Source organism: Rhodnius prolixus, unplaced genomic scaffold, assembly GCF_049639745.1.
Source record: "Rhodnius prolixus isolate KJV_2025 unplaced genomic scaffold, Rpr scaffold_8, whole genome shotgun sequence".
Taxonomy (NCBI): Eukaryota; Metazoa; Arthropoda; class Insecta; order Hemiptera; family Reduviidae; genus Rhodnius; species Rhodnius prolixus.
In genome coordinates, this window is record NW_027411593.1 from 20,160,418 (window position 1) to 20,186,606 (window position 26,189).

Consider the following 26,189-nt stretch of genomic DNA (forward strand, 5'->3'; position numbering starts at 1 on the left):
TCCGACTAACCAACTTAGCTCTGCTAACGTTGTATACAAAAGAAATTTATTACAGGAACACAATAGGAAAAACTATCCACCTTCTTCCTATTTATTGAAACTAAATACAAGAAATTATATATATATTTCCCTCCCCTTTAATTTCTCTTATCCACCTACAAAAAGCAGTTATTGCAATCGCACAGAGTTTCGATTTAAAATATTCATGGGAAATATTCTTTTAAAAAAACTCCTGAATCCGAAATGTGTTATTTACTAATTGGCGTTTCTGAGCAGCATTACTGATACTCGAAAAAGGGAAAAAATCATAGAACATTTTGAAGTAGATACTTCGAATCGATACCATAAAATTTGATTCGCTAAAAACCTGTCAAAATCAGACAAATGAAAATTGTCACATTATGGAATTAGATTTTTCAATCTTTAGATTTTATAAAAAACATTACCGATTTATTTTTAGACTTAGCGATCTTTTAGATCTATATTTTTTGTATTTGGTTTTTGATCTTTTATTGTAATTTACAACTGCAACGATTGTTGCAACAACCAAATTTGGTACCTGATAAAAAAGAATTCGTGAAAATCACGAGTGGAGAAGACACCCAGTGATGTCACACCAGTAACGGGCTCTTGTTACACTGCTCTCACGATAAGAGTAGATCACAAGGCCATCTTCTCTTCAATCTCCTTAGTGGATTACCTGGTATTGAGGAAGAAGATAGGTGTTTAATAGAGGGTTAGGATGAGCTGCTATAGAGGAATGAAATTTGAAGAAACGAGTGTTAGCAAGATCTGTAATGAAAGGAATTTTGAGGTCATTATGGATAGTGAGGTTAGATACATAGAACGGAGCGTTAAGAAGTTTTCGAAGTATTTTTGACTGTAATGTCTGGAGGCGTAGTGAGTTGGAACGCTTAATCGATCCCCATACTTCGATGCCGTATGACCAAATAGGTCGCAGTAGATCTATATCTATTATTTAAAACTTTTTTTTGAAAAATACTTTTTAATAATTATCGTATCTTCTAGAGGAGAGATGAGTTAAGAATCTCTCTAAAGTTAAGCTGTAAAGTAATCGGCTATATCCAACTGCCGATTAGGTGTCGAAGACGGGAAGTTTTGAAACACATACTTTACTACTCAATTTTTTTTTCCCCGCAAGAAATACTCGTAAAAGATAACCACACGCGGGATTTGAACTGGGGATCTTCCACTTACAAATACATCCAAGTTTGTGACCACTGCACCAACCCACCTCTAAAGTGTCAATCAAATGTAAAGCGCCAAAGTGACACTTAAAAAATAAATAAATAGGGCTTTTAGCAATTTTATATTTGCTAAAAATGGTTTCAAAAAAATATGCTACCTTATTGTTAATATCTTTTAAACTTTCTCAGCTTTTAGACGTTTAGATTTTTTTTTTCTAGCGAATAAATTTATATTCAAATTCTATTAAAATTTTTAATAAGACATGAATTCTTTTAATCATAAAATTTGGTGTATTTAGAAATACTGAGTGTCAATATTTGTAAAGTTTTCAAATTTATGCTTTGTAGCGCAAAGGTTATTCCACAAAGTCAACAAACTTCGTGAAAAGTTTTTCATTAAATTTTTTTTTTCCCCCAGAACAACGTGTCTATAGCCTGTATCGTTTTCAGAACAGATTGAATGTTATCGTAGCTGTTGGAGAGGTTGAGCTGTAGGCGGAGGTTTTTAAACCGGAAATCATGAAATATTAACAATTTTTTAAAAATCTGCTATGAAACATTCTCTCTCACATTCTGTTACTGCAATGAGAGTCACTCCTCCTCCAAAACAAAGAATTTTTAATGAACTTCACAGTTGGCCAAACTGTGAGAAGTCTTTCCACTTTTTTTTTTTTGTTATATACATTTAGCTGGCCACTTTTATTTTAACAATCGATTGTTGAAGTACTGAATTTAGAATTGATATTTCGGTTTTTCGCAATATTAAACTCTGTGTTTTCTAAATCTATCAGTACTTTTTTAGATAAGATTTAAACATGTTGTCGGTGATTAGTGATACTAGAAGGGCAACAAAGTGGCCTGTATTGAGTTCAACGTTGTTAAAAGCTTAAACTCGTTCTCTTGTGGTAGACAGAGGTTTTTATTTATTTGGTAAAATAGTTCGAGGCTGAGATAGTTTCACTTTAATTCATTAACAAGTTTTGAAACTACTTCGACTCATCCATTAGAGCTAAATCTATAAAGATAAAGCACAAATAACTATCTACAGTTAATGTCAGTCATATTCATACAGCATGTTTTTGTCTCTTTATCTGGTTTTATTTTATTGTTTTGGTGAGTCAGGATGAACAAATAACACTCACACATATTAAGTAAATTGTTATTTTTCACAATATAACACTTTTTTCAATTCATAAACTGTAAAAATTTAGCCAAAATAGATAACACTTTCGAAATAACTCGTCACCAACGAGACTTTCATATTCATACTTTTGCAACAATTAACATTTCTTAATTATAAAAAAAAAGTCAATATTTTGTTGGGTAGTCTTTTTTCTCTTAACGTACTTCAGACAACCTCCTAGGCATCGACTCAACAAGTTTCTTGGTGGTTTCCGGAGTAATGCTATTACCATTCTTCAATTAATTTCACCTTCAGCTGACTTGCATTTTGGATCTGATGATTTTTCAATTTTTTTTTTAAACTCTGCCCACAAATGCTCGATTGGATTTAGATCTGGTGACTGTGGGGGTGTTGCCTTCACTTTGGGACAATCATATAAAACCATTCTCTGGTTTTAACGGCCTTGTGGTTGGGATCATTATCCTGATAGAAAATAAAATTCCTTTCAATTCCCAAATTTGGGACCGATTCTTTTAAATTTTTTCCTAAAATATCTACGTACTTCTCAGCATTCATAATCCCGTTGATAAATTGAATTTTCCCAACCCCAGAAGCTGATAAGCACCCCCCAAATCATCACAGATCCACCTGCATACTTTAATGTCTGTTAAGATTCTTTACAGTTACAAACTTTACAGTTTCCATCGCATTGAAAAATGTTAATTTTAGTTTCATCTGTAAAGATGACGATTTTAACTTATTTCTCATTCACTGGAGAAGATTCAGGATAATGATTTTGGGAGTATTGAGGAGGTGCGGTCAATCAATAAATTCAAAAACACAAATTTTTGTTCACCTCACCTACATTTCGGGAAATCTTTTACCATGGTAGTTAATATTTGTTGAGTTCAACTTTAAGCTACATCATCATAACTGTTGAATATTCAGAATAATGTGATGGAGATACGAATCTTCTCAGATGGTCAAACTAAATAAAGAAACTAACTATTTAGTAACATCTAACAATCTAGTTAAAACAAGTCAAAAACTCTTTTATCTCCTTTTACTTGGGTCTTCCTTTAACGCTATTCAACCATCATGTCGCAATACACCAACATTAATCTTAAAAGTCTCCCTTGCGAATACTAATAATTATTTTAACCATTCGCTGCACAAATATCGATAAACTCCTCCTTTTTTGAAATATCTTAAATTTAAGTATCAAAGCACTTGGTTTAGTCATAGCTTTTTATATTTATAATAAATTTCCCAAATAATAAAGATTAACACCTTTAAAAGACAAAAATGTTTTTTGGCCATTGTAATGATAAATAATTTATTTCAGAAGCCATTTTGATGAAATTCCGTGTCTAATGCAAATCGTTACAAATAATTCAACACAAATTTGGTTGCAGGCGCCGAATGATAACGGTAAATTTATTTGAATTTATACTGTAAACGGAATTTTAAAAAACCATGCAGATTATTTCATCGCAATCGAGTTGTGCAGCGAACTGCTCATTTAGTTTTTGAAATAAAATGAACCGTAATCACGCTTTTGTTACGTCAACAATATCAACTGCCTCAAGCACGTTTCAATTGCCGTTCATCTAATGCCGTATTGGGCATCCTCTCGATGTTTCCAGTATTTGTACGAGGAGTCCTTTACATGAATTATCTTCAAAAGAAGTGAGACCATGTTCTAAGTCAGGTGTATATTTTTTTTTTTGCTGTTCAAAACAAAGAAGCAAACATTTTTTAAACTTTCAAAAAATTTGAATGAATTTCAGTCAACGATAATCCCTCTAGAATAGAAAAACTTTGTGACCGCACCTCAGTGCAATTTATCCATTTCAAACAAATAAGCAAAACCGCTGAAAGAGTGTTGAAATACGTAGTTTTAAGTAAATTAGAAATAAGGTGATAAGGCAGCGACAATTAAGACAGATACGATAACACTAAAATTCAAGGTAATATACTGAACTATATGCTATTATCTATTCAAATGAACCTTTGCTTTGACTAATAATGCGATTGAGTTTAGATTAGATTCCTTGGTGGTTGGCCAGAAAGTGTACGCTAGCGCAATCCAAAGGGTTGATTGTGGAACCCACTAGCTGGGTCACCCATTCCAAGTCTTATCTGTCTAATTTGACTCAGGAGTTTGGTGAGAAGATTTTGGGAAGTATGAAGGCTTGGATTTTTCTTCACCTAAGACTTTGAATCTAGTGATATATAATCCTTTGCATTAGCACAGTGACAATTTAAGTGACAATAGTGACAATTTAAGCCCGGACTAAATCCTTTACATATGCTTTCTGGTCGGAGCAGGAGAAGGATAGAATGTTCCCTCGCCTGTTAATTGGGTATCAATTTTAAACAAAAACAAAATTTCATTAATAGCAACGCCCTCAATTGAGCCAGGCCGATTTCTTCTTGAATGAGGACGTAAATTTCTAGGCTTTTAGCACTACGTAAATAAAGCATGGACGAAATTTGTTATGCTTCGAATATAAACCTGATTGATGCATGCACTTATAACAGTACTTAGAGGTACCAAATCACACTACAATTTTAAAATATCTTACGTTAAAAAAGAGAATGGAGATATTAGTTTAATTATAAAACTAATTAAATATGAGTTCATTAAAAAAAAAGAAAAAAATGAATGATAAATAAAAGCACAAAGTTGAATACGAAGTGATTGTATTGTTGATATCAATCTATTTTGATCATGCAGCTTCAGGGTCTTGCATGTTAATGATTACTGATATTGTCAATTATGTAGCGTGCACGGGTATGTTGCATACATAGTGCGCCCCCTAGTGGTTTAGCCGAAGATATATCAGATATTGGCAAACATTATTATCATGGATATCAGACTGGCAATACTATCTACATCTTTCCATTTAAATGATCTGCTTTCTGTCGCCATGTACATTGATGCCAACCTGATCATTGATTGCTATCCAATTAGGCTCTATTTCGCAATTGCTCTATGTTGCTTGAATTAGTACACGACAAGGTATGAACGGATTGGATTAATAGCTAAATTAGGAAAACCCTCTCAAAGGGTACAGAATTGATTCGTTTTCTTCTTATTAAATTTGTAGAGGAGGTAGTTGAAAAGTATGGCTTACAGCCGGCGCCCTGTCTTTTAGGGCTTGAACCCTTTTGCGATTGGAAGAGGCGATTGTTATGTCCAAGAGCATAGAAAGAAGGCGGTGGATTGCATCGCCATGGTTCGCACCAAGCTCCCAAGACAGGCGAAGATCTGTCTGGCTAAGTTATAAGTGGAATAGATCTAAGGTTCGTCATGGACTGACCAAAACACAAGCGATAGGTTCCTCTCAGGGCATTGTACTGTCAGAAGCTGGCCCAGGAACGTGTTGGCAACTGCAGATTGTGAGTTAGAATTGAGAAACATCAATACTCTTCCCTAACTAACTGTGTTGCAAAATTTAGATATTGAAGACTGAATCATTTTCTAAGAAGTTTAGTATGCAAATCGCACATACTTCAACCCATCACTTATAATTTAAATCATTTTTCCCAAAATCTCAAAACATTGAGAATATAGTTCCAAAATATTTCATTTTAACCATTTAACCATGGACATTTAACCTTGGTATGTAGTTTAAGTGCCACTATGATCTGAATTCAATTTATTATGTCATTCATGTTGCTTTGAATGGCATGTCACCTTGCATTAAATTGGCAGCCACCTGCTAGTGTGCATTTCATATTGCCTTCATGAACTTATCAAGACAAGCTTACTGGCAGGTGTTTATAAATAAATCCTTCCTTTTCCATTTTAGTATTATAAAGCAAAAATGAAAATAATACAATACTTACAGCAAACACAAACTATGGATTACAAAGCTGCGAACTGTCTAACAAAAGAACGAACGTACCTTATCTTTGAGAAAACTTTGTAAGGTAACAAACATTATTTTGTTTATTTATGGACTTTTTTCTTGAATAATTTTTGTGCAATCGATGTACTTATCTCGTAAAATTTTTGTAGGAATATCTGTAAATTGGATGGTATTACTTTATGAGGAATGAAAGCTTTCAAGACAATTAAGGATTAATTGTCCCAATAAAGCGCAGGAAATATTAAAAAAGAATTATTGGAAAGTTTCTAAAAATATGCTGATTGCATTAATGCAACTTAATTAGTGAGAATTAGCCTAAATCCTTGAGAACAAAGATGAACATTGCTTTGTAAGAACTCGAACATTTACTGCATTCTCGTCGGATCTTGGCATTGAAAGCTATCATATCCATATTCATATCAATATATAGGAAACGATTCTGTAACTCAACCAACCCACATAGCCACGCCCTGAAGAGGACAATATATATTTGTCGAAACGTTGGCAAGAAGAATTTATGGCTTCAGAATTTTTGATAACTATTTTCATTCCGTTTATTATTATTATTATTATTATTATTTTCATCAGCTCTTATAACCACTTATTACTCTAGCTTACACTGGTACTTCTCAGTCGTCCCTGTAGTACGGAAGCTCCTCAGCACTCTCCAATGTCTCTAAGCTTCAGTTTTTTTGTTGTAGTCATTTCCCTGACTAGAATTCTTGCTGAAATCTTTGGTTTGGCGAAGCAGAATTAGCCTTTTATCACTTTAATAATACTGTCTAGATTCTTCTTTCTTTTTTCCGCTAATATAGCAGCATCTACGATTATAATCTTCGCAATTATTATTATTTTTTTAAGATAGGTTATAAGTTAAGTGATGTCTAAATTATTCTTAACTCTCAATCATCCAAACAGGCGCGTGTCGTGACATGTCTCCCAGCTCTACAGACTAACGTCGCGTGTAAAGAATATTAACTATTATTATTCTTCCTTTAATCGGAATAAAGACAGAGAATATTCGTAAACAGATGTCGGTCAAATTTTGCAGCTAACTTAATTTGATGATCATGCTATTCGCTTACCCATATCTGGAAGCAACATCACCTAGGCTAGCATCCCGCATCCTACATCTTTCTCTTTAAATCTTAATTTCACTTAAATAAATATCAATATATAATAGTTCGCAATAAACTACGAGGGTCGTTTGAAAAGTCCGTGCAAAGTCAGAGAGATAGCACCACTGGCGCGTATCGAGGTTATGTTTAGTTAGTGGCATCTCTTGGAAGAACACACACCAAGTTTCAGCCAGATCGGTCTATTTCTTTGTGTTTGGCATTCGTTTGAATCGAGGAAGTCGAGTGATTTTCAAAAAATGGACGAAAAAGAATTTCGTGTGTTGATTAAACACTACTTTATGAAAGGCAAAACGCCTCAGGAGACTAACGAGAAGCTTGATAAACATTATGGTGACTGTGCACCTTCGATTAGAACAGTTTATAAGTGGTTTCAAAATTTTCGGAGTGGCCATATGGGCACAAGTGACGCTGAACGTTCTGGACGCCCTGTTGAGGTTACTACTCCAGAAATCATTGATAAAATCCATGATATGGTGATAGATGACAGAAGAGTGAAGGTACATAATATTTTGCATCAACATTTGGACATGACAAAGCTATCCGCAAGATGGGTGCCGCGATTGCTCACGCTTGACCAAAAACGAAATCGTGTGAAGTGTTGCAAGGACGGTTTGCAGCTGTTCCAGAAGAATCCGCAGGACTTTAAGCGTCGTTTCGTCACTGTGCATGAAACATGGATACATCACTACACTCCTGAGACCAAAGAACAATCTAAACAATGGGTTACCAAGGGGGAATCTGCGCCAAAAAAGGCGAAGACCGTTCCTTCGGCCGGAAAGATTATGGCGACTGTCTTTTGGGATTCGCAAGGAATAATTCTCATCGACTATCTGGAAAAGGGTAAAACTATTACAGGTGCATATTATTCATCGTTATTGGACCGTTTGAAAACCGAGCTGCAAGAAAAACGCCCACGATTGGCCCACAAAAAAGTCCTTTTCCATCACGACAACGCACCAGCTCACACCTCAGCAGTTGTGGTCGCAAAATTAATGGAAATAGGGTTCCAACACGTTTCACATCCCCCCCCTATTCTCCAGACTTGACTCCCTCGGACTACTATTTGTTCCCCAATATGAAGAAATGGCTGGCGGGAAAAAGATTTTATTCAAACGAGGAGGTGATTGCAGAAACGAATGGCTATTTTTCAGACTTGGACAAATCCTATTATTCGGAAGGGATCAACAAACTAGAGCAGCGTTGGACGAAGTGTATAAGCCTAAAAGGAGACTATGTTGAAAAATAAAAAAGGTTTACCCCCAAAAAATAAGTAGTTTTTATTTTTGCACGGACTTTTCAAACGACCCTCGTAAGTATACACTAAGCAGCCCTAGTTGAACCATGCATCAACATTTTTAAAGCCTTCATCCCAAGAAATTTGCGCAGCTGGAAAACCAGATTAACTACTTATTTGTCATAAAAGTGGTATCTAGGCCCTAATTTGGAACAACTTAAATAGTTCCTCATCAACATGGCTATTTACTTCTAGAAAGGACTCTAACTAGATGGGAAATCATTAAGGAATGAAACAAGAAATCAAAGTTGGTCTGACATTGCAATAAATTCATTTAAAATATATCAGATAATAGACAAAAACTACCAAATCTAAGAAAATTATCTTACTTTCTTTATATTGGAGCACATTGGTGTGCGTCTCATACATCACCAGACAGCGGTAACATTTCTCTTGTCTGAAACACAAAATAATAACAAAGATTAGATTAGTCTTTCAAATTAGGTAAAGTAACGGAAAATGGAGAAGTAGCAAGTAATAAAGGTGTATTCAATCAGGATGAATCAGACCAAATTAGCGCAGTATGAAATGAAAATAACATTTGATAATGAAATATGGAATATGTGGGAGATGGCAAGATTTAGATCTCTTTAGCGAACAGCCAGCAACATTCCAGTTCTTCACAATCTAAAATAATCAATTAAGGATAATATTATCTAATAATATTAATTAAGGATAATATTAGTCATGTTAAGAGAAAAATTTAGAGCTAACTCTAAGAAAATGGTAGATAAAATATTGCAATTGCGGTTGAAGGTTTTTGGCCAAATTGTTATTTTGGGTGGTGCCTAAAAGTTTTGATCGCACTGTTTTGTTTTTTTTAATTCGCAGAAATATTCTTTTGTCTGAAAACATTGAAAAATAATGTAATTATTAAAGAGGCGAGTGTATATTTTATCTTCCGCAGACATTAGCGTAGAATTATATTTTAATTATAAAACTGGAGCTTATTATGATTGAGTACATATTCAGTCTGTTGATAATTGATAATTCTACTACATATAACCTGTTATTTATTTATATACACATTAGTTATTATGTAGGATTTTCTGTAGATTGAATATTTTTTTATAAATGTGCATTAAAGTGATTACTTCCATTTCAATAATTAATTTAATTCAACCAAAGTGTTTGCACCATTCATTAAATTAAAATGAGAGATCGAAATGGTTTTGCATTAAATAAAATCATAATAAAACATAAATAACCTTTTTAAGAGGTAGGATGAATTGTAATATTTTATATCAAGCAATATTGTTGAAGGACATAGAACTGTCGTAAAATATTTTGCATTTAGATATTTTGGAATTAACAACTCCTATCGTTCTATCAAGTCTAGTTTTATTCTCATTCCTTCTAAGGTTATCTAATTTCCATTGTTTGGACTTCCATATTTTTCTAAATAATGATCCCTAGAAGTGGACTAGTGTTCGAGGTGTGGCTATTAAATAACGAGACTATTGCTATAAAACATTTTATTTTAAATTTATACATATTTAGTTATTATCACCTTCAATATACACCCCTCCCCTATCACTAAAACGCTCCATGCGAATTTACCATTGTTCGAAACCGTACTGGAAGTCTTTTTCTGTGAGCTCCTGCATGACGCGTGCCGCTTTTTCTTTCACAGCTTCAAAGGACTGAAATCGTGTTCCTTTTAATGCCGATTTGATTTTGGGGAACAGATAAAAGTCACATTGGGCCAGGACAGGCGAATAAGGCGGATGGCCAAAAACTGGGATGTTGTACTTGGCCTAGAAACGTCTTGCAGTGTAATCCGGCGCGTTGTCTTGATGGAGAACCCATGAATTGTTCTTCCACAAATCGGGTCGTTTTTTTCTTACTCTTTCATGTAGTTAAGCAAGTACCTCACGTTTGTAATGTTGATTAATTATAATCGATATTTTCAACCGTTTTGGACGTGGAAGGGTGACGTGGGCGGTCATTATCTCCGACGTCTTCTCGGCCATTTTGGAAACGCTTGAACCACTCAAAAACTCCCGCACGTGATTAACATTTATCGCCATAAACTTCTTTTAATAAAAGGTAAGTTTCAGTAGCGGTTTTACCAAGTTTTGATGTGAAATTTCACGACAATTCGATACTCTACTACATGTGTAGTATCATGTTTTCGGCAAAACGAAACTAACACCTCTTACACAAACGACGGTTGCGGTCAGACAGATTTCTCTATAAGCACGTGAGACGCTGCAATGGAAAGAGAAGGCTTTACTCTGCATAGTTCTTCTGTAGCAGCATCAGTCTCGTTATTTAATAGCCACACCTCGTATTCTTGTTGAGATATAGACAATATTTTTTATTTAACAATTGTTTTAATGAGAAATTCTACATAATTGCTCAATTCTTGTCTGATTTAAATTCTATTTGTGTTGGAACAATTTGGTAAGCGTGAACCATTTAAGTCCGTCTATTTTGAATGATTAAATTCAACGAAGTATTTAAATGCAGTTGTCAATTTACTAACACTGACAGCAATAAACGATGCATTCTAATTGAGAAATAAACGTAGTCAATGTCAATACAAACCTAACCTAACATTTCACCTGGTATGCCAACTGCACACATTTAGAGATATCTCTCAAATCGTGGACATAACCTTTAAGTTAATGGATGTTTCAATATATATATATATATATGTCTAAAGTTGTTGATTGAAATTTGTGAATTGATTGCAAGCAGAATTGAATACAATCTTAGTGGTCATTTTAGTCCACTGTTTAGAGTACATTGATGGAGGCTGAATTTATGTGCTGCGACTGTTAGTGAACTTGTCAACAACAGATTTAACATTTTAAACTATTTCTTTGTAAAATTTCAATTAAACTGCAACTAGCAATGAGTGAAAAAACTGAACTAGAAATGCAGCATTCTAGCCCTCAACTGACTTTCTTTCAGTTGAACGGTTTTATAGCAATAAAATACTTCAAATGTCTGAGCATTTAAATCTCAGGTGCTGGTATTTTGGCGTTATTTTCCTAGACCCTTATTTACTTCATTGTGGACCAGATTTGGTAAACACAGATCTTAATACGGCTTTTAAAGAAACATTACTGTACTGTTTAAGACATCCCGAAGTTAGGCAAAGAACCTAGCAGATCATCACAATTTGAAGTACGTAGACTATCACGGAAAAATTTAATTATAGAATTCCCAATTAAGACTATTCCTAATTTAGAACTTAGCGAAACAAAATATAACTTGGGCAATACTTAAAATCAGCAGAATTTAGTAATTTATTTATTTACTTTTTTAAAATCTAAATTAGGATTTCATCCGTTTTGGTTTAATACCATGAAGATGATTATATGTTAATTATGATTGTTAACCCTCAACTGGTATCGTCGGGTCAAATTTGACCCGCGCGATTTTCTTTTGTGTGGTATTTTGTGGGAATTAACTATAAACATCTCCCCTTCTCTGAATTCTCCTCTTTCATCCTCACCATACAAATCGACCATACAAAACAGTCGTTCTTCGAGCAGTGCAAGTAAATAAAATATAGGTTTTGGGTCTAATTTGACCCGACAATACCATTTACGTTATAATTTTTTTTCTTAATATTTTGTATTTTTATGTTTTGGAGTTTGTTTTCTGTTTAATTTTTAATATTATTCTATAATATTAAATATCACATAATATTTAATATTATTGCTGATAACTAGTTCTGTTCAGTTAAGCTGGTCCATGAACTAGGAAAGCAAAATTTGTCTTACTCGGGGACATTACGAAAAGAAAACCCCTCTTATATAATTCAAATTAAAAAAACTACCGTCGGAACTTCATTGTTTGTCTTTACTGGCAACATAACGTTGGGTTTTTGAACCAAAACAAAACAAGTATGTTGTACTCGCATCATGACAATAAATGATAATTCAGTACTTACAGAATTATGGAAAACAAAAAATTTTCTTTAGGACTTTTTTTTCCTTGGAATGAACGTCTAACTTTGAGAAAATAACGTTTTTCAGTAAATATTATTTTTTGTTTTTCTTTTTTTGTAACAAAAAAAAAATGCAACTTTTGTAATTTTTATTTAATTTTTTGGTTTTTCTTAATCTTATGAAACAAATTTAACAAAATATTCATCATTTTCGTTTGCTAAATAAATTTTCTAAGAAAAACTAAATCGACTTTAATTATATCAATGACCTTTTAAAAGTAATGTGCGTTGAAAGTTTCGAGTCAAAGCTGACCCGACGCGATACCAGTTGAAGTTGAGATTTTGAGGACACCAGGATACCCAGATAAGGGTTAAGTTGAATTCTAGGAAATATTGTGCCAACAAAGATTAGAATTAGAAGAGAGGGACCTAAGGTATCACATACAATGGTTGTAGAATATGTGGGAAATGGTAGACTAAAGATTATCCCAAGGGATATGTAACGGAGGGTTAAGATTTGGCTTACATGGGAATAACGGACATTAAGATAGTTACTTGGCGATATCGTGAATGAGGAATGATTCCCCAGTGTCGGCACAAACCCTTCTTGACAAACGTTTAAATATATCGCATTTTATATTTTATAAGCGGCCATTAAATTTTAGATTTCACTTTTGTGCTCTAATAAGGAGAAAGAATGTGAAAATAGGTTAACTTTCATTTTCCTTTCAAGTTATTTTTTCGTTTCAATTTTTTCAAATTTACACAAATTAAGAGAATTCTTGAAAACATTTATTTAGCCACTTTATATAGCCACTTTCCTTAGCGGCAGTTGTTTTGCTTATAGCTCTTGTGTCAGGAAGAGGTGGAAATGGTCTCCCTGTGTGCGGGCGATGCAGTCGCTAGGCTGGCATATGAGATCTCAGAATATTGACGAGGCTAATGGATAGAACGCTGGATTTCGAAAAACTGGGAACTCTATATCTGCCAGAGTTTTCCAAGACTCTTTGACCGCAGTGCATCTTCAGAGACTGTGATCTAATAACAATAGTAATCCACAGCGAAAAATACTAGCTTAGTAGTTAGCGTATAATGAACGCGGAGATCGCTGGTACAAATCCAGCTGCTGGCCCTTAGATTTCCTCTTCCTAGGAAACAGCTTTCTGCCCTCGTGATGGACAGCGATATAAGCAAAGAGAGAACACTGTTCGGAGGATGGCTTTTATTGGAAAAGGCTCCTAGAGCCATCAAGCTCAGATTAATTATTAATGCGCATTAAATATTAACAAACAAACAAAATATGAATAAATAATACAAAATAAAAGAATAATAATAAACCTAAACTAACGTTTCTGGGGATTTCAAGTATCTCTTTTCGTTTTTTCGTCTTATTCAGGAAGCACCATTAGAGGGCTAAGAAGTAATTCATGCACTCCTACTTCTCAAAAAATGGACACCAGGGAGATCATCCATGTGAAGCTTTCAATTTAACGAAATCTCGTCAGAAATCTAAGTTAACATTTAAAACTTACCATAGAAATAAATTAAAATAGAACGCTAATTTTCATTTCCAATTCTAAAACAATTAAAAAAAAATCGCACACGTTCAATGTGTGGTTATCTGTGTTTGTAATGATATAATCTAAAAGATCTAGACAGATTGGCGTTTCCTGTAAGATACGAGAACCGCACAAAGTTATTGATGTTGACCCAGTAAAACTGATAGAAGATATCTTAGATCTTAGTAAAGCGCTACCATTTTGAAGGCTGGAGTTACAGAAATTCAAGCTATACAAAGAGAAACTGAACATTTTTTTTTTTCTCTCTTTGTCAGTGTTATATCTCTTTGTTCAGAGAAAGAGATATGAATTGGAAGGTTTATATCTTATCTCTTCATACATAAAACTTTTGAATTCTTTAGCTCTGCTACACAGGAAATAAAACAAAATCCGGAAATGTTAAACTTATAATAAGACTGGGAGATTACATAAGTGGTTTATTTCGTCCTTTACGTTTCATTTTTATTCCTTCCGGCCACATTTTTTTGTAGCCGTAATAAAAATTTAACCAGTTAATCCTTCTTAAAAATTATAAAAACACGATTATCTAAAATTTCATATAAAAGAAAACTTTTCCAATTTAGGTTTTTTTCTTTCTGAAAATAAAATTGTTAAAGTTAAAAAACAGGAGATGGTTAAGTAGGATTTCTACTTTTAAGGATTTTACTCTATGGATTACTGATTAAACAGATTTATTTTTGGAAACATCTCTTACGTTCTGGATCATTCATACAGATTATATTAATTTATTTTCTGCTTTGAGACAATGTATCCCCCCCCCCAGTCGTCTTTTTTTCTTCTTTTTTTTTGGCATTGGCTTCCGCCATACAGCTAGCATCGTCTAGGAGCTTATCACTAGAATATCACTCACTCTCCATTCTTACATACAAATACATTCGCTTCACACATTCATCATTCTACTATATACTGCTATTTACATAAACTACTGCTAATGGATGGAGCAGCACTCTGTGCTCCTGCCATCCTTATAGCTTAACCAGAACTCCTTAACAAAAACTTACAGTTTTAAAAGTTAAGTATAAGGGTTGATTAAACGCCAAAAGGTACACAAATCAGCTAGTACCCAACATTTCATTAATACTTCATTGATATAATTTAAGTAATTTTACTGCATTAACTTTTCCTTCACATTTTTTAGAATTTATTAGATGTCACAGACCCTTATGCTGGCCAGTTCATTCATAATATTATTTTGTTACAATTATGATAAAATGTATATTATATCTTTATATTTTTTGTAACGTTTTTTTTTTTAGCCTGTGATTAATAGTTTGATTATTATAGATAAATAGATATTACAGTCAATCTAAGTTAAATGGTGTGCTACTTGAGTAAATATTTTGTAGATGAAAATGGCCAGCATAAGGGTCTGTGACATCTAATAAATTCTAAAAAATGTGAAGGAAAAGTTAATGCAGTAAAATTACTTAAATTATATCAATGAAGTATTAATGAAATGTTGGGAACTGCTGATTTGTGTACCTTTTGGCGTTTAATCAACCCTTATACTTAACTTTTAAAACTGTAAGTTTTTGTTAAGGAGATTTTTGTACCTTTTGGATAGATTTTCCTTTTTGTCTATTTGCAAAGTTACGTCTGCTTTACAGATTTTTTTAAAATTTGGAATAAGCTATTCTATCATTATAACCTGAAAAAGTGTTAAGTCGGAGTTACTACCACTGGAGAGATCTTTTTAATAATGATTATAGTTGCGGTCCCCAAACCATCCTCAATAACAATTTTTTTGAGAAAGCGTTTTGAATAAAATAGGAAGGTATTTGTATGTAAATAGCAAAATTAAACTGTGATTTCAGTACTTCCTTTTAAGAAGAGCAAGAAAAATAAACTGCGATTACAGTACTTCTCCCTAAAAGGCAAAGATTTTGAATCGAACGACAATTCATTGAAGTAAATCGGTTCACTCATTGATAATTTTAACGATTGCAGTACTTCCTCTTAGTAGGCGTAAGAGCATGATAGCACCTCACAGCCACGAAGAGGAGCTTTAATCACTTCTTCGTGCTAAATTTTATCAAAATGGGACTAAGCTTTGTAGAAATATTGGTAATAATAGTTTTAGAAAGGGCCTTATTTGGGTGGGGCAAACTCCCCTCCTTATGAGGCACGGCGTCGAGACTTTTAAAGTGCAAATCTGTACAAAATTTCGATTCGAATGACACTTCATCCATGAAAATCGGTTCACGTGTCGATAATTTGAAACGATTGCTATACTTCCCCTTAACAAGTGTAAGAGCAGATCGTCGCTTTATTGTTACGTAGGGGAGCCCTAACTCTATCATCCTACAAAATTCTATCAAAATCGGGCCAAGATTTACAGAGTTATTAGTAATAATAATTTTGGAGGGGGCCTTACATAAAGGGGGCTAACTCCTCTCCCATTCGATGTACAGCGTCGAGACCCCCAAAAGGCACATCTACAAAAAATTCCGAATCGAATGACACCTCATTCATGAAAATCGGTTCACGCGTTTAGGCGCTACGTTGTTTACAAAAAAGGTAACAAGAAGAAGAAGAACAACAACAACAACAAGAACAAGAACAAGAACATTTTTTGAAAAAGCCGTTTTTGCTCATTTTCGGCAACTTTTATCTCGAAACCTATTAGATCTGGGTGGTTGCAAAAAAATTACAGTTATAAAGGAGGATTTGGAGTAAGATTTAAAGAAAATTTGGGAATTTTATCTTTTATAGAAAAATAGAAAAAAATTGTCAAAGTTGGGTGTTTTTCAACGTTACGCTTTTTCGTGCAGTTTTTGATGGTCAACCCTTATACAACTGTCCTACCGGACAGTTTTAATTAAAATCACGTAATCCTTCTCTAAGCATTTTCTTCCATTCATTCTAATTCGGCTATAGCTTTTAAATACATTCATATTTCATTGCTAGCTCTGCTATCGACTTAAGCACATAAATGTTGGTGGAGAATATAATGTCTTCGTAGCGAAATGGTGCATCTAAATACCTGTATATGTCGTCAAACATTCGTTTCCTTTCCACCACATATCGTGGACATATCATTATTACATGTTTGAAATCCTCCTCCTCATTGCAATCTACGCAAAGAGGAGAGGACCTTTTGTTGATCCTGTGTAGATATATACAGGTATTTAGATGCACCATTTCGCTACAAAGACATTATATTCTCCACCAACATTTATGTGCTTAAGTCGTCTTAAATTTTAATCAAATTGCGCTCAACAGAAACTTGAATCACCAAATAATAATAATCAATGCTCGAAATTTAAGCATAATTTAAAAATTCAATTATTGTTTCTGTGACGATAATTAAGGTAGTTTGTCAAATTATATCTCATTCTTTTCTCTAAATCAGCGTTTCCCAACCTGTAGTACGCGAAAAATAATAATGGCGGACATGAAAAATTAAAAAAAACTTAAATCATAAAAATATCATAGATACTTTTTTCCTATAATTCATAAAAATTATTTTAATTAAATATTATACAGTAAAGTTGTTAATATGTACAGTAATAAGGTTAGTCTGTCTCAAGATATACGAGAAAATATAATAGCACATTTAACAGGATTAAAATTGTCTTTCATGGAGTATTTTCCAAAACCCGAAATCACAAATGATAATTGGATTTCAAACCCCTTCTTTAAAGAAAATTTTGGAAAAGCTACTTTATTATCGATAAAAGATAAAGAAAATTTAATAGAATTATCATGTGACAGAACTTAAATGATAACTATGTAAAGATCTGCTTAAAGAGACTGATTGAGAACGAGTAAGCTCTATCCAAGCAACATTAAATTTAATTTAATAAATGTTTTAAAACTAAGATCTTACACTTTACAAAGTTTATTAAGTGAACACGAACTTGAACTTCTTTGTAACAGATACATTGTATCTCTATACAAATAAAGATAATAATAGTAATAAAATAACACACTCAGAATAACGGATTTCACGAAATACAATCATTTTTATGAAGTGGTACAATTTAGCATGATGTAGTACTACCAAGTGGTACGCGAGCCAAAAAAAAGGTTCATGTAAATCAAGATTTGCCATACTCTGCATATTTCAGGGGATTTAGATTTCCAATTTGGAAAATGTGAGGTTTGTTATACTTCGTTTAGTTTACTTTGTTGTAATGGTATTGAATTAGGTATTTTTCTCTCTTTACATATGCCTAGCTAAAAAGAGAAGGAAAGCAAAAAGAGTTCTTGTTTTAGACGAGATAACCAATCACGTATAAAACAATCCTAAATAATGATGTAACTTGGTGCCATGATTAATTATTTGTTCTTAAATCAGTCCTATTATTCGAAAGTCATTACATGAATTATTATTTATCGTAGTTAAGAACCATTATAATAATTGCTTAAAATAGTGTTTATTATTATTATTTCTTTAATGAAAAATAACAGAAGATTCATTAATTTTCTAAAAATTGACATGGAATAAAGACATTTCTCTTATAAAAGTATGAGTCTTCCATTTTGGATAGATCGTCCATCAAAGCAATTCGATTGATTGCACCATAGGATCAATTACAGCGGAAGTTTCTCTTGTCCCCTTTACTTCCGGCTCACATTGAGATGCGGTTTGCACTGCATAGGGTTCACTGTTTGTAGGATGTGTCACCATGCATTATATTAGATAGCGTTCCTTCATATGAATATTAAATTTCAGTTCCTGTGCTATCGTGTTGTAGATATAAGGAAAGCCTATATCCTTGTTTTTGTCCACAGCAGGTTATATGTAATACAAAATAAAATAAATAATAATAATTTAATTCACCGGCCTCTTTTTAGCTCCTAATTATGAGAAATAGCTACTTAATTAAAAGAAAGTTAAATAACCTTCTTTAAGTTTACAAACTAATTATACCTCGTGGCCTAAAGGCTTAAAAAAAAAAATTGTTTAGTTTTAAACTATTTAAAAGATGTAAGTAGGCCTTAACCGAAGTTGCATGCTTTTTTTAAATACTTATCTCTCCCTATAAAACCATTTTATCGCTAGTAAATAGTGTCTTGCTTTTACAGGTCTGTTTGCAAGTCTCGAACGATATCTCATCCTTACTGTACTGTCGTCTCAAGTTTCCTAGAACCTTAGGCAAAGCAGGATTCAAACTTGTCGCTAGACTTCTAAAACAAACGATTGAAACTTTTGCTAATCACAAAAACGACTTATCTACACAATGATGACTCAAATCTGTCTGGACATACGGATTGGTGCATTATGGGTCAGCCAAAGCTTCTAAATGTCAACAGAATCTAATCCTTCTATTCAAAAACACTTCACCATATTGCTAATGCTGCTCACTATGATCCTGATACTACTATGCACTGAGTATAACTTCTTCTGCTCGATATGATTGAAACTACAAGATCTCTCAATGAAAAGTTTCATGCCTCTGTATTCTCATATTGTAAACTTTCTAGTTATAAAACTCTCAGTATTGCCTATAAATCCTCCAAGAGGGTTGAAGCGCTGCTTAGCAACGCATTCAGTAATATAATAAATGCGCTTGTGTGCAATATGCATCCTGTATCACTTTTTGCAGAAATGTACTGCACTGAAATAAGTATAGTCAAATAAGAAATATAAAGAAGAGAGGGACTAAAAGTTATTTACTGCTACGAATATTAGGTAACAAAGTAATTGGGTAATTTTTGTAATGGAATATTTACGGTATTCACAAACATTCTCCGTTTACATAACAAGCACCACGGTAACCGGCGTCAGAAGGAGCGACTCGCCATACTAAGATATACGAGCGACTCGTATTATGGTACAGGGTTCGATTCCCGGTTTGTAACATTACCTTCCATTTTATTTAATGGTATAATACAAAAAAAAATCATAGTTAAGTATGTAAGGTATCCGCCAGTTGTTGTCAGTGATCCGATATTTGGAGAAAAAGCTCATCCGAAAAAGTAGACATTTTTTTTAATAATTCTAAACTTTTATAGTAGTTTTGCGTACTTATCAATACAAATGTAAATGGAATTCAACTTGCTTGGGCAATAATTTTGCAACTACCAATGAAAAAAGAATGCTAAAAGTAGTAGATTATACTTCAGAGAGTATTTAGAAAGGCAGTGGGCATAAGTTTTCATTTTTGGAAACCTTATACAGCATTTAACCAAACAAGATGTGATTGTTGTACGCTTGTCCGATTTTCTTTGTAGATCGGATGGAAGAGGCAGTTTTTTCAACTGGAATAAGTAGGTTTGTTCTTTCTAAGTTCATTCATGTCCAAAGTTAACTAAACCACTACCTTCTATTATTATTCTACTATTATTATTACTATTATTATTATTATTATTATTACAATTATTATTACTATTTATCATTATACAATATTATTATTACTATTATTCTGTTACATCTTATTACTATTGGTTTATTTTCGAAGTTACATTACTCTCTTTCTTGATGAATGAAAGCATCGCTCTTGATTCTTTCAACTAAGTCGAATAGATTGGACCAGAATTGTGAGATTACCTCTCAGTATCGTCTGGGAGCAAGAGAGGACTATATGCATTTTCTGGTTCCGAATGCGCTATACTGGGCGTTATTTAGGGAATTTATATTTCTTATTATCTTAATAACTTATTTCTACTTTTTTCTTTTTCTCTATATTTCTACGATTATTGTTTATTAGTAGGAGTTGTACTATAACAGAAAGTATTTTTAATAATTTTTTCATTTATATACAATTTTTAAGGTATTTTTGCGTGAATTACTTCTTTTCTTTGTTAATAATGTTTACTTTAAATTAGAACCTTTTATCTGTGTGATAATCTTCAAAAACTGGCGTATTTAAAGTTATTTTACTTATTCTGCAATAAAATGTTTTAAGGTTATATGAATGATTTTTTTTGTTTTCAACAGGTTTTTTTAGCGAGAGCTTAAAAAAAACATCAAATTTTAACTTCAAATATCTCTCTTCGTAATACTCGAGAACTCAATGTATTTCTGTAGAAATTTGGACAATATTTTGGTCTACAAGTGAGAGTAATCGGAACTTTACAGGATGAAGTCTTTCTAAGGATACTTCAGGACGGTAGCCGTATCGTTACTTCGAGTTTTAAAGGTGTCTCCCTGAGTCAGAACTAAATCTGAATCAATCTACCGGCCATAATCGACACTGGTAAAAGTTTTCAACTAGCAATAGGCGCCACGGTAGCCGAGCGGGTTAGAGGCGAGACCTGCGACGCTAATATGTATTGTGGTACTGGGTTCGATTCCCGGTCTTAGGCCTTGGATTTTATTTAATGGTTAATAAAAGAAATTTACAGTAAAGTATGTTTGCTAGTCGCCTCCGTCCACGACACCTAATTGGTAGTTGGACGTTAAGCCCCGCCTGAAAAAATAGGCGATTACTTTACTTTACTTTACTTTAATCGACACTGTTGCTGAAAACTTTTATTCAGAAAATGTATTGTAATTATCCAGTAAAACCAAATTGTTCAATTGAAATTTCATTATTGGGATAAAAAAAAAAATCTTTTACTTAAACAAAATAATAGAAACTGTCACATTTGTCCATGAATTTTGATGGAACAATCTGGCTTTTTAGATTACATTTCTTAAATTTTATTGTCCCCTAGAGATGATAAGAAACTCATTCTCTAAATACCTGTACTTCCAATTATAAATAAAATTTCTGGAAATCCATAAATTAACTGTTCTAACTGAAATAAAAGAATTTGGTGAAGAAAGTGAAATTTCTTTGAATAATTTTTAATCAAAAACAGAAATGGCTCTAACTGACAGCTTGCTAACTTCCCATTCTAACCCCTTTTCGTTTTCATATAGAAAAGTACCTTGCTAAAAATTCTTTTGTTAACTTAGTAACAATAGAAAGTTAACATTAAGTTAGCTTTTAACAGCGTAGCAAGTTATTTACTTGAAGTAAATTCTAACTTTCTGAAACATAACGAAAGTAAAAGAGAGATGAAAAGAAAAACTTTGTAAATATCTAAAAACGTAACAAAAGGTCACGAATAACTTTAATATCTATTATTTCTTTGATGGTTTCTGAAAATGTTTTATAACAACTTTTAATACAGTTCTTCTTTTGATTTTATTAAAAGAAAAAAGTGGAATGAAAATTTTGCATCTAGATAAATCATATTATCAGTGGAATTATTAGTAAGTTATCACTTTCATTTACCACCGTGATAAGAAGAGGTTCTAATTTTCGATGGCGAATTCTAAGGGAAATATCCGTTTTGATGTTCTTTGGGTTAGGGTGTTTGAGTGATCATTGTATTAGTAATAAATTAAAAATAGAAAAAGTTATAAAAGTCATAATTTATATTTCGATTCGATACCACCATAAGTCTCGAGTTTGGCAGACAAAATCCGTAAGCCGGAAATAGCAATTTGCGGAAGGAAGTTATCACTTTTGTAAAATTCTTTTCTAAAATGGCTCTTACAATTTTATGTAAACTTCATACACTAATTGTAGTGACTTAAAACTGGGAGCAAAAAGGTTCCCACTCTCCTTAAAGCGCTAAATATTATCCTAGTATAATTTACAATTAAAAGTGGTTTAATGTTTAATAAAAAATACATACTTTTTTTAGAAAATTCTTTAATCGAAAATACCACTTTAATAATGCAGAATTTATCCAGCATAGCATTCATGTTTACAGGTGTGCTCACCAGTTTTGGACTATCAGTCATAATCAGAGATTGACTAAGCGCAGTTTTTTAAAAATCTGCAAGTGGTGTTTCGATCAAAATATAATAGTTTAACGCTAAAATTAATCAGCAGGAGAGGAATTCAGGAGGAAAGTGGCCCCGACAATACGTTTAGTAGCTTATTTAATATTCTCCTTTTAATTATATGGATCTGATTTTAATCAACGCCAGGAATAAAACTGCTTATTTCAAGGAAAGCATTAATATGGCATTATAATAAAGTGATACTGGGAAACAGAACTCCTAAATTATTAAATGTGGCAGCAGGAAAAAGTAAGGAATCCATAGAAGCAGCCTTTTCTGATTTTTTTTTTTTGTCTGCTTTTTCACGTAGGAATTGTTTGGCCGTCACCACTACCTTGTAATAAGGACTATCTGGAATTCTGAGGAGTATATCAAAGGATATAACAATCTTAACTTTCTCTTTGCAAAGGGGATTGTTCCTTTTTACTCGAGCAGTTTATTTATGCAAAAATATTTCTTGTTTCTTCTCCATCACTTTCAGTATATTCAACAATATGGTTTAAAGAGCCCGGGAACAACTTTCGTAAAAAATATTTTGAAAAAATGAGGAGTATTTCAAAGAATTGGACTTTTCCTCTTTATATACGAGGGTCGTTTGAAAAGTCCGTGCAAAGTCAGAGAGATAGCACTACTGGCGCGTATCGAGGTTATGTTTAGTTAGTAGCATCTCTTGGAAGAACACACACCAAGTTTCAGCCAGATCGGTCTATTTCTTTGTGTTTGGCATTCGTTTGAATCGAGGAAGTCGAGTGATTTTCAAAAAATGGACGAAAAAGAATTTCGTGTGTTGATTAAACACTACTTTATGAAAGGCAAAACGCCTCAGGAGACTAAAGAGAAGCTTGATAAACATTATGGTGACTCTGCACCTTCGATTAGAACAGTTTATAAATGGTTTCAAAATTTTCCAACACGTTTCACATCCCCCCCTATTCTCCAGACTTGGCTCCCTCGAACTACTATTTGTTCCCCAATATGAAGAAATGGCTGGCGGGAAAAAGATTTTATTCAAACGAGGAGGTGATTGCAGAAACGAATGGCTACTTTTCAGACTTGGACAAATCCTATTATTCGGAAGGGATCAACAAACTAGAGCAGCGTTGGACGAAGTGTATAAGCCTAAAAGGAGACTATGTTGAAAAACAAAAAAGGTTTACCTCAAAAAATTAAGTAGTTTTTATTTTTGCACGGACTTTTCAAACGACCCTCGTATGTACGAGGTTTGTTCAAAGAGTATCGCGAATATTGAATTTCCGCGGGTTACGTATATTCGATTTTCTACTCATGTCTCTCACTTAAGCCGACAAGTTCGGCCATTTTGAATGTTCAGTTAATTTTTGTCAGCTGCTTTGCTTGCACGTGTTTTGGCTCGTCTTCGATTTTTGCCTATTCCAAAAAATGGATCTAAGAATCTTTTGTGTGAAAAACAAAATTAAGTGCGCTGACGCATTCCGAATGTTGGTTGTGACATATGGTGAAGCTACCTTGGACCGAAGCAACGTTTATCGGTGGTACAAAATGTTCTTAGAGGGCCGAGAAGATGTGAACGACGAAGAGCGTGCCGGGACGCCCGAGCACGTCAACAACAGACGAAAACATTGATGAAACATTGAAAATAGTATTGGCAAATCGTCGAATCATCGTTAAAGAAGTTGCTGAGGACCTAAACATATCGATTGGCTCGTGCCATTCGATTTTTACCAATGATTTGGGCGCTGCGAAATTTGTACCAATTTCGACGCGAATTTTTGGCCAAAAACAGCACACTAATGATGCCGCAGCCACCGTATTCCCCACATCTGGCCCCCCTGTGACTTTTTCTTGTACCCGAAACTGAAGAGGCCCATGAAAGGACGACGCTACGCTCGATTGAGGAGATAAAGACGGCATCGAAGGAGGAGCTGAAGAAGATCACAAAAAATGAAGTGCTTCGAGGATTGGAAAAAGCGTTGGCACAAGTGTATAATATCTGATGGGGATTACCTTGAAGGGGACAAAATAGATATTCATCAATAAATAAATAATTTTTTAAAAAAACACAAAATATACTTTTGAACAGACCTCGTATAATTTCTCAAGGATTTTCAGGTAAGTCAATTATCAAGGGAAAGAATATCATCCAAAATATAAAATATTTATATTCAATGCCTTGAAAAAAAAAATATCAATTTTATTAATACAGAATACAAATTTAAACTAAATTGCATTTGAAACGTTTTAGGTCAACGACTTTAAATGAAATTTGAACTTTGTTAACTTAATCAACGAGGGTACTTTCATAACGTAGTGTTTTAAGAGTTGGGAAAAAAGAACTAAGTAAAAAAAAGAAAAAGTAAGAGGGGTTAGCATTAAAAAATCATGTTTATAGAAGAAAGCAAGTTAAGAAGTTAACTAGAGATCTGTGCTGGAGGATGACATAAAGTTAAATGTATTCAGAAGACAAAGAATGGGGGTCTAGCACTTTTATGTATTAAACTTTTGGACAAGACTTCCCATCTAAATGGTCCTCTTTTGCCTGGCCTTGTTTTAAAAAAAGGTATATACATATATATAAGGCACTCATTAATTTTCCTTCCATTACATTTATAATTTTGAAAGAGAATAATACGTCTTTATTATAACAGCTCTCTTATAAATTAGATACTAAAACAAGGTTTAATAACAAATTACGTTAATTACTATTACAGGTGTGAATTTCAGAAGCCCTTTATACTTCAAAACTCAACTTCTTCGTTCGAAACTTCTTTTACACTTAATGTATATTATCTGTATAAAAAGAAAAATATTTAATATAGTTTTATAAAATTTGACGTAAAGCCTTTGGTAGTAATTTGCCACAATAAAAAAGAATACTGTCCCAAATGGAGGACATGTAAGGTTGGAAGAAATATGGGATTGTCGGGGGTTAGTATTAGCCATAATACTGATCAAGGGATGATCCTCAGATCATCACCAATGTATCAGCTAGATTGTAGTTACTAACTTTTGTAAGAGCTGGTTTGTGGATCAAAAAAGAACACCTATGACGAAACAGCTTCTGCAGGGCATGAATTGTTAGGCTGTGACTTTTACTATGGGGCATATAGAAAGCTCACTGTGGTTCTCTCCAGCTTCACGTCATCTTAGGCCACTAGAAGTGGATAGAGTTCCAAGCATTTGGTATTAAGCAAACATTATAATCACCTAGTTGTAAATATACAGTTCTGATTAAACGGTATTGAAAGGTAAGGGAAAACATTTATACCAAATGTTCCTTTGTAGGCAAGTTTAGCTGTTAAGGAGGCTGTGAAATAAAAAAATCAGAAATAACTCTGATTTTGAAAAACCAGAGGTGA

The 26,189-nt window shown here is 33.3% G+C and overlaps 1 protein-coding gene across 3 annotated transcripts in view; it reads right to left on the minus strand.

The window, feature by feature from the left end:
• Nucleotides 1-26,189, minus strand: part of LOC141451015 (uncharacterized) — a 1,067,280-nt gene that overhangs the window by 24,784 nt on the left and 1,016,307 nt on the right. For all 3 annotated transcript variants that reach the window (XM_074122023.1, XM_074122025.1, XM_074122024.1), the window contains one exon: nucleotides 8,972-9,039. In XM_074122023.1, the coding sequence (XP_073978124.1) occupies nucleotides 8,972-9,039 (68 nt within the window). The remainder of the gene's footprint in view (nucleotides 1-8,971; nucleotides 9,040-26,189) is intronic.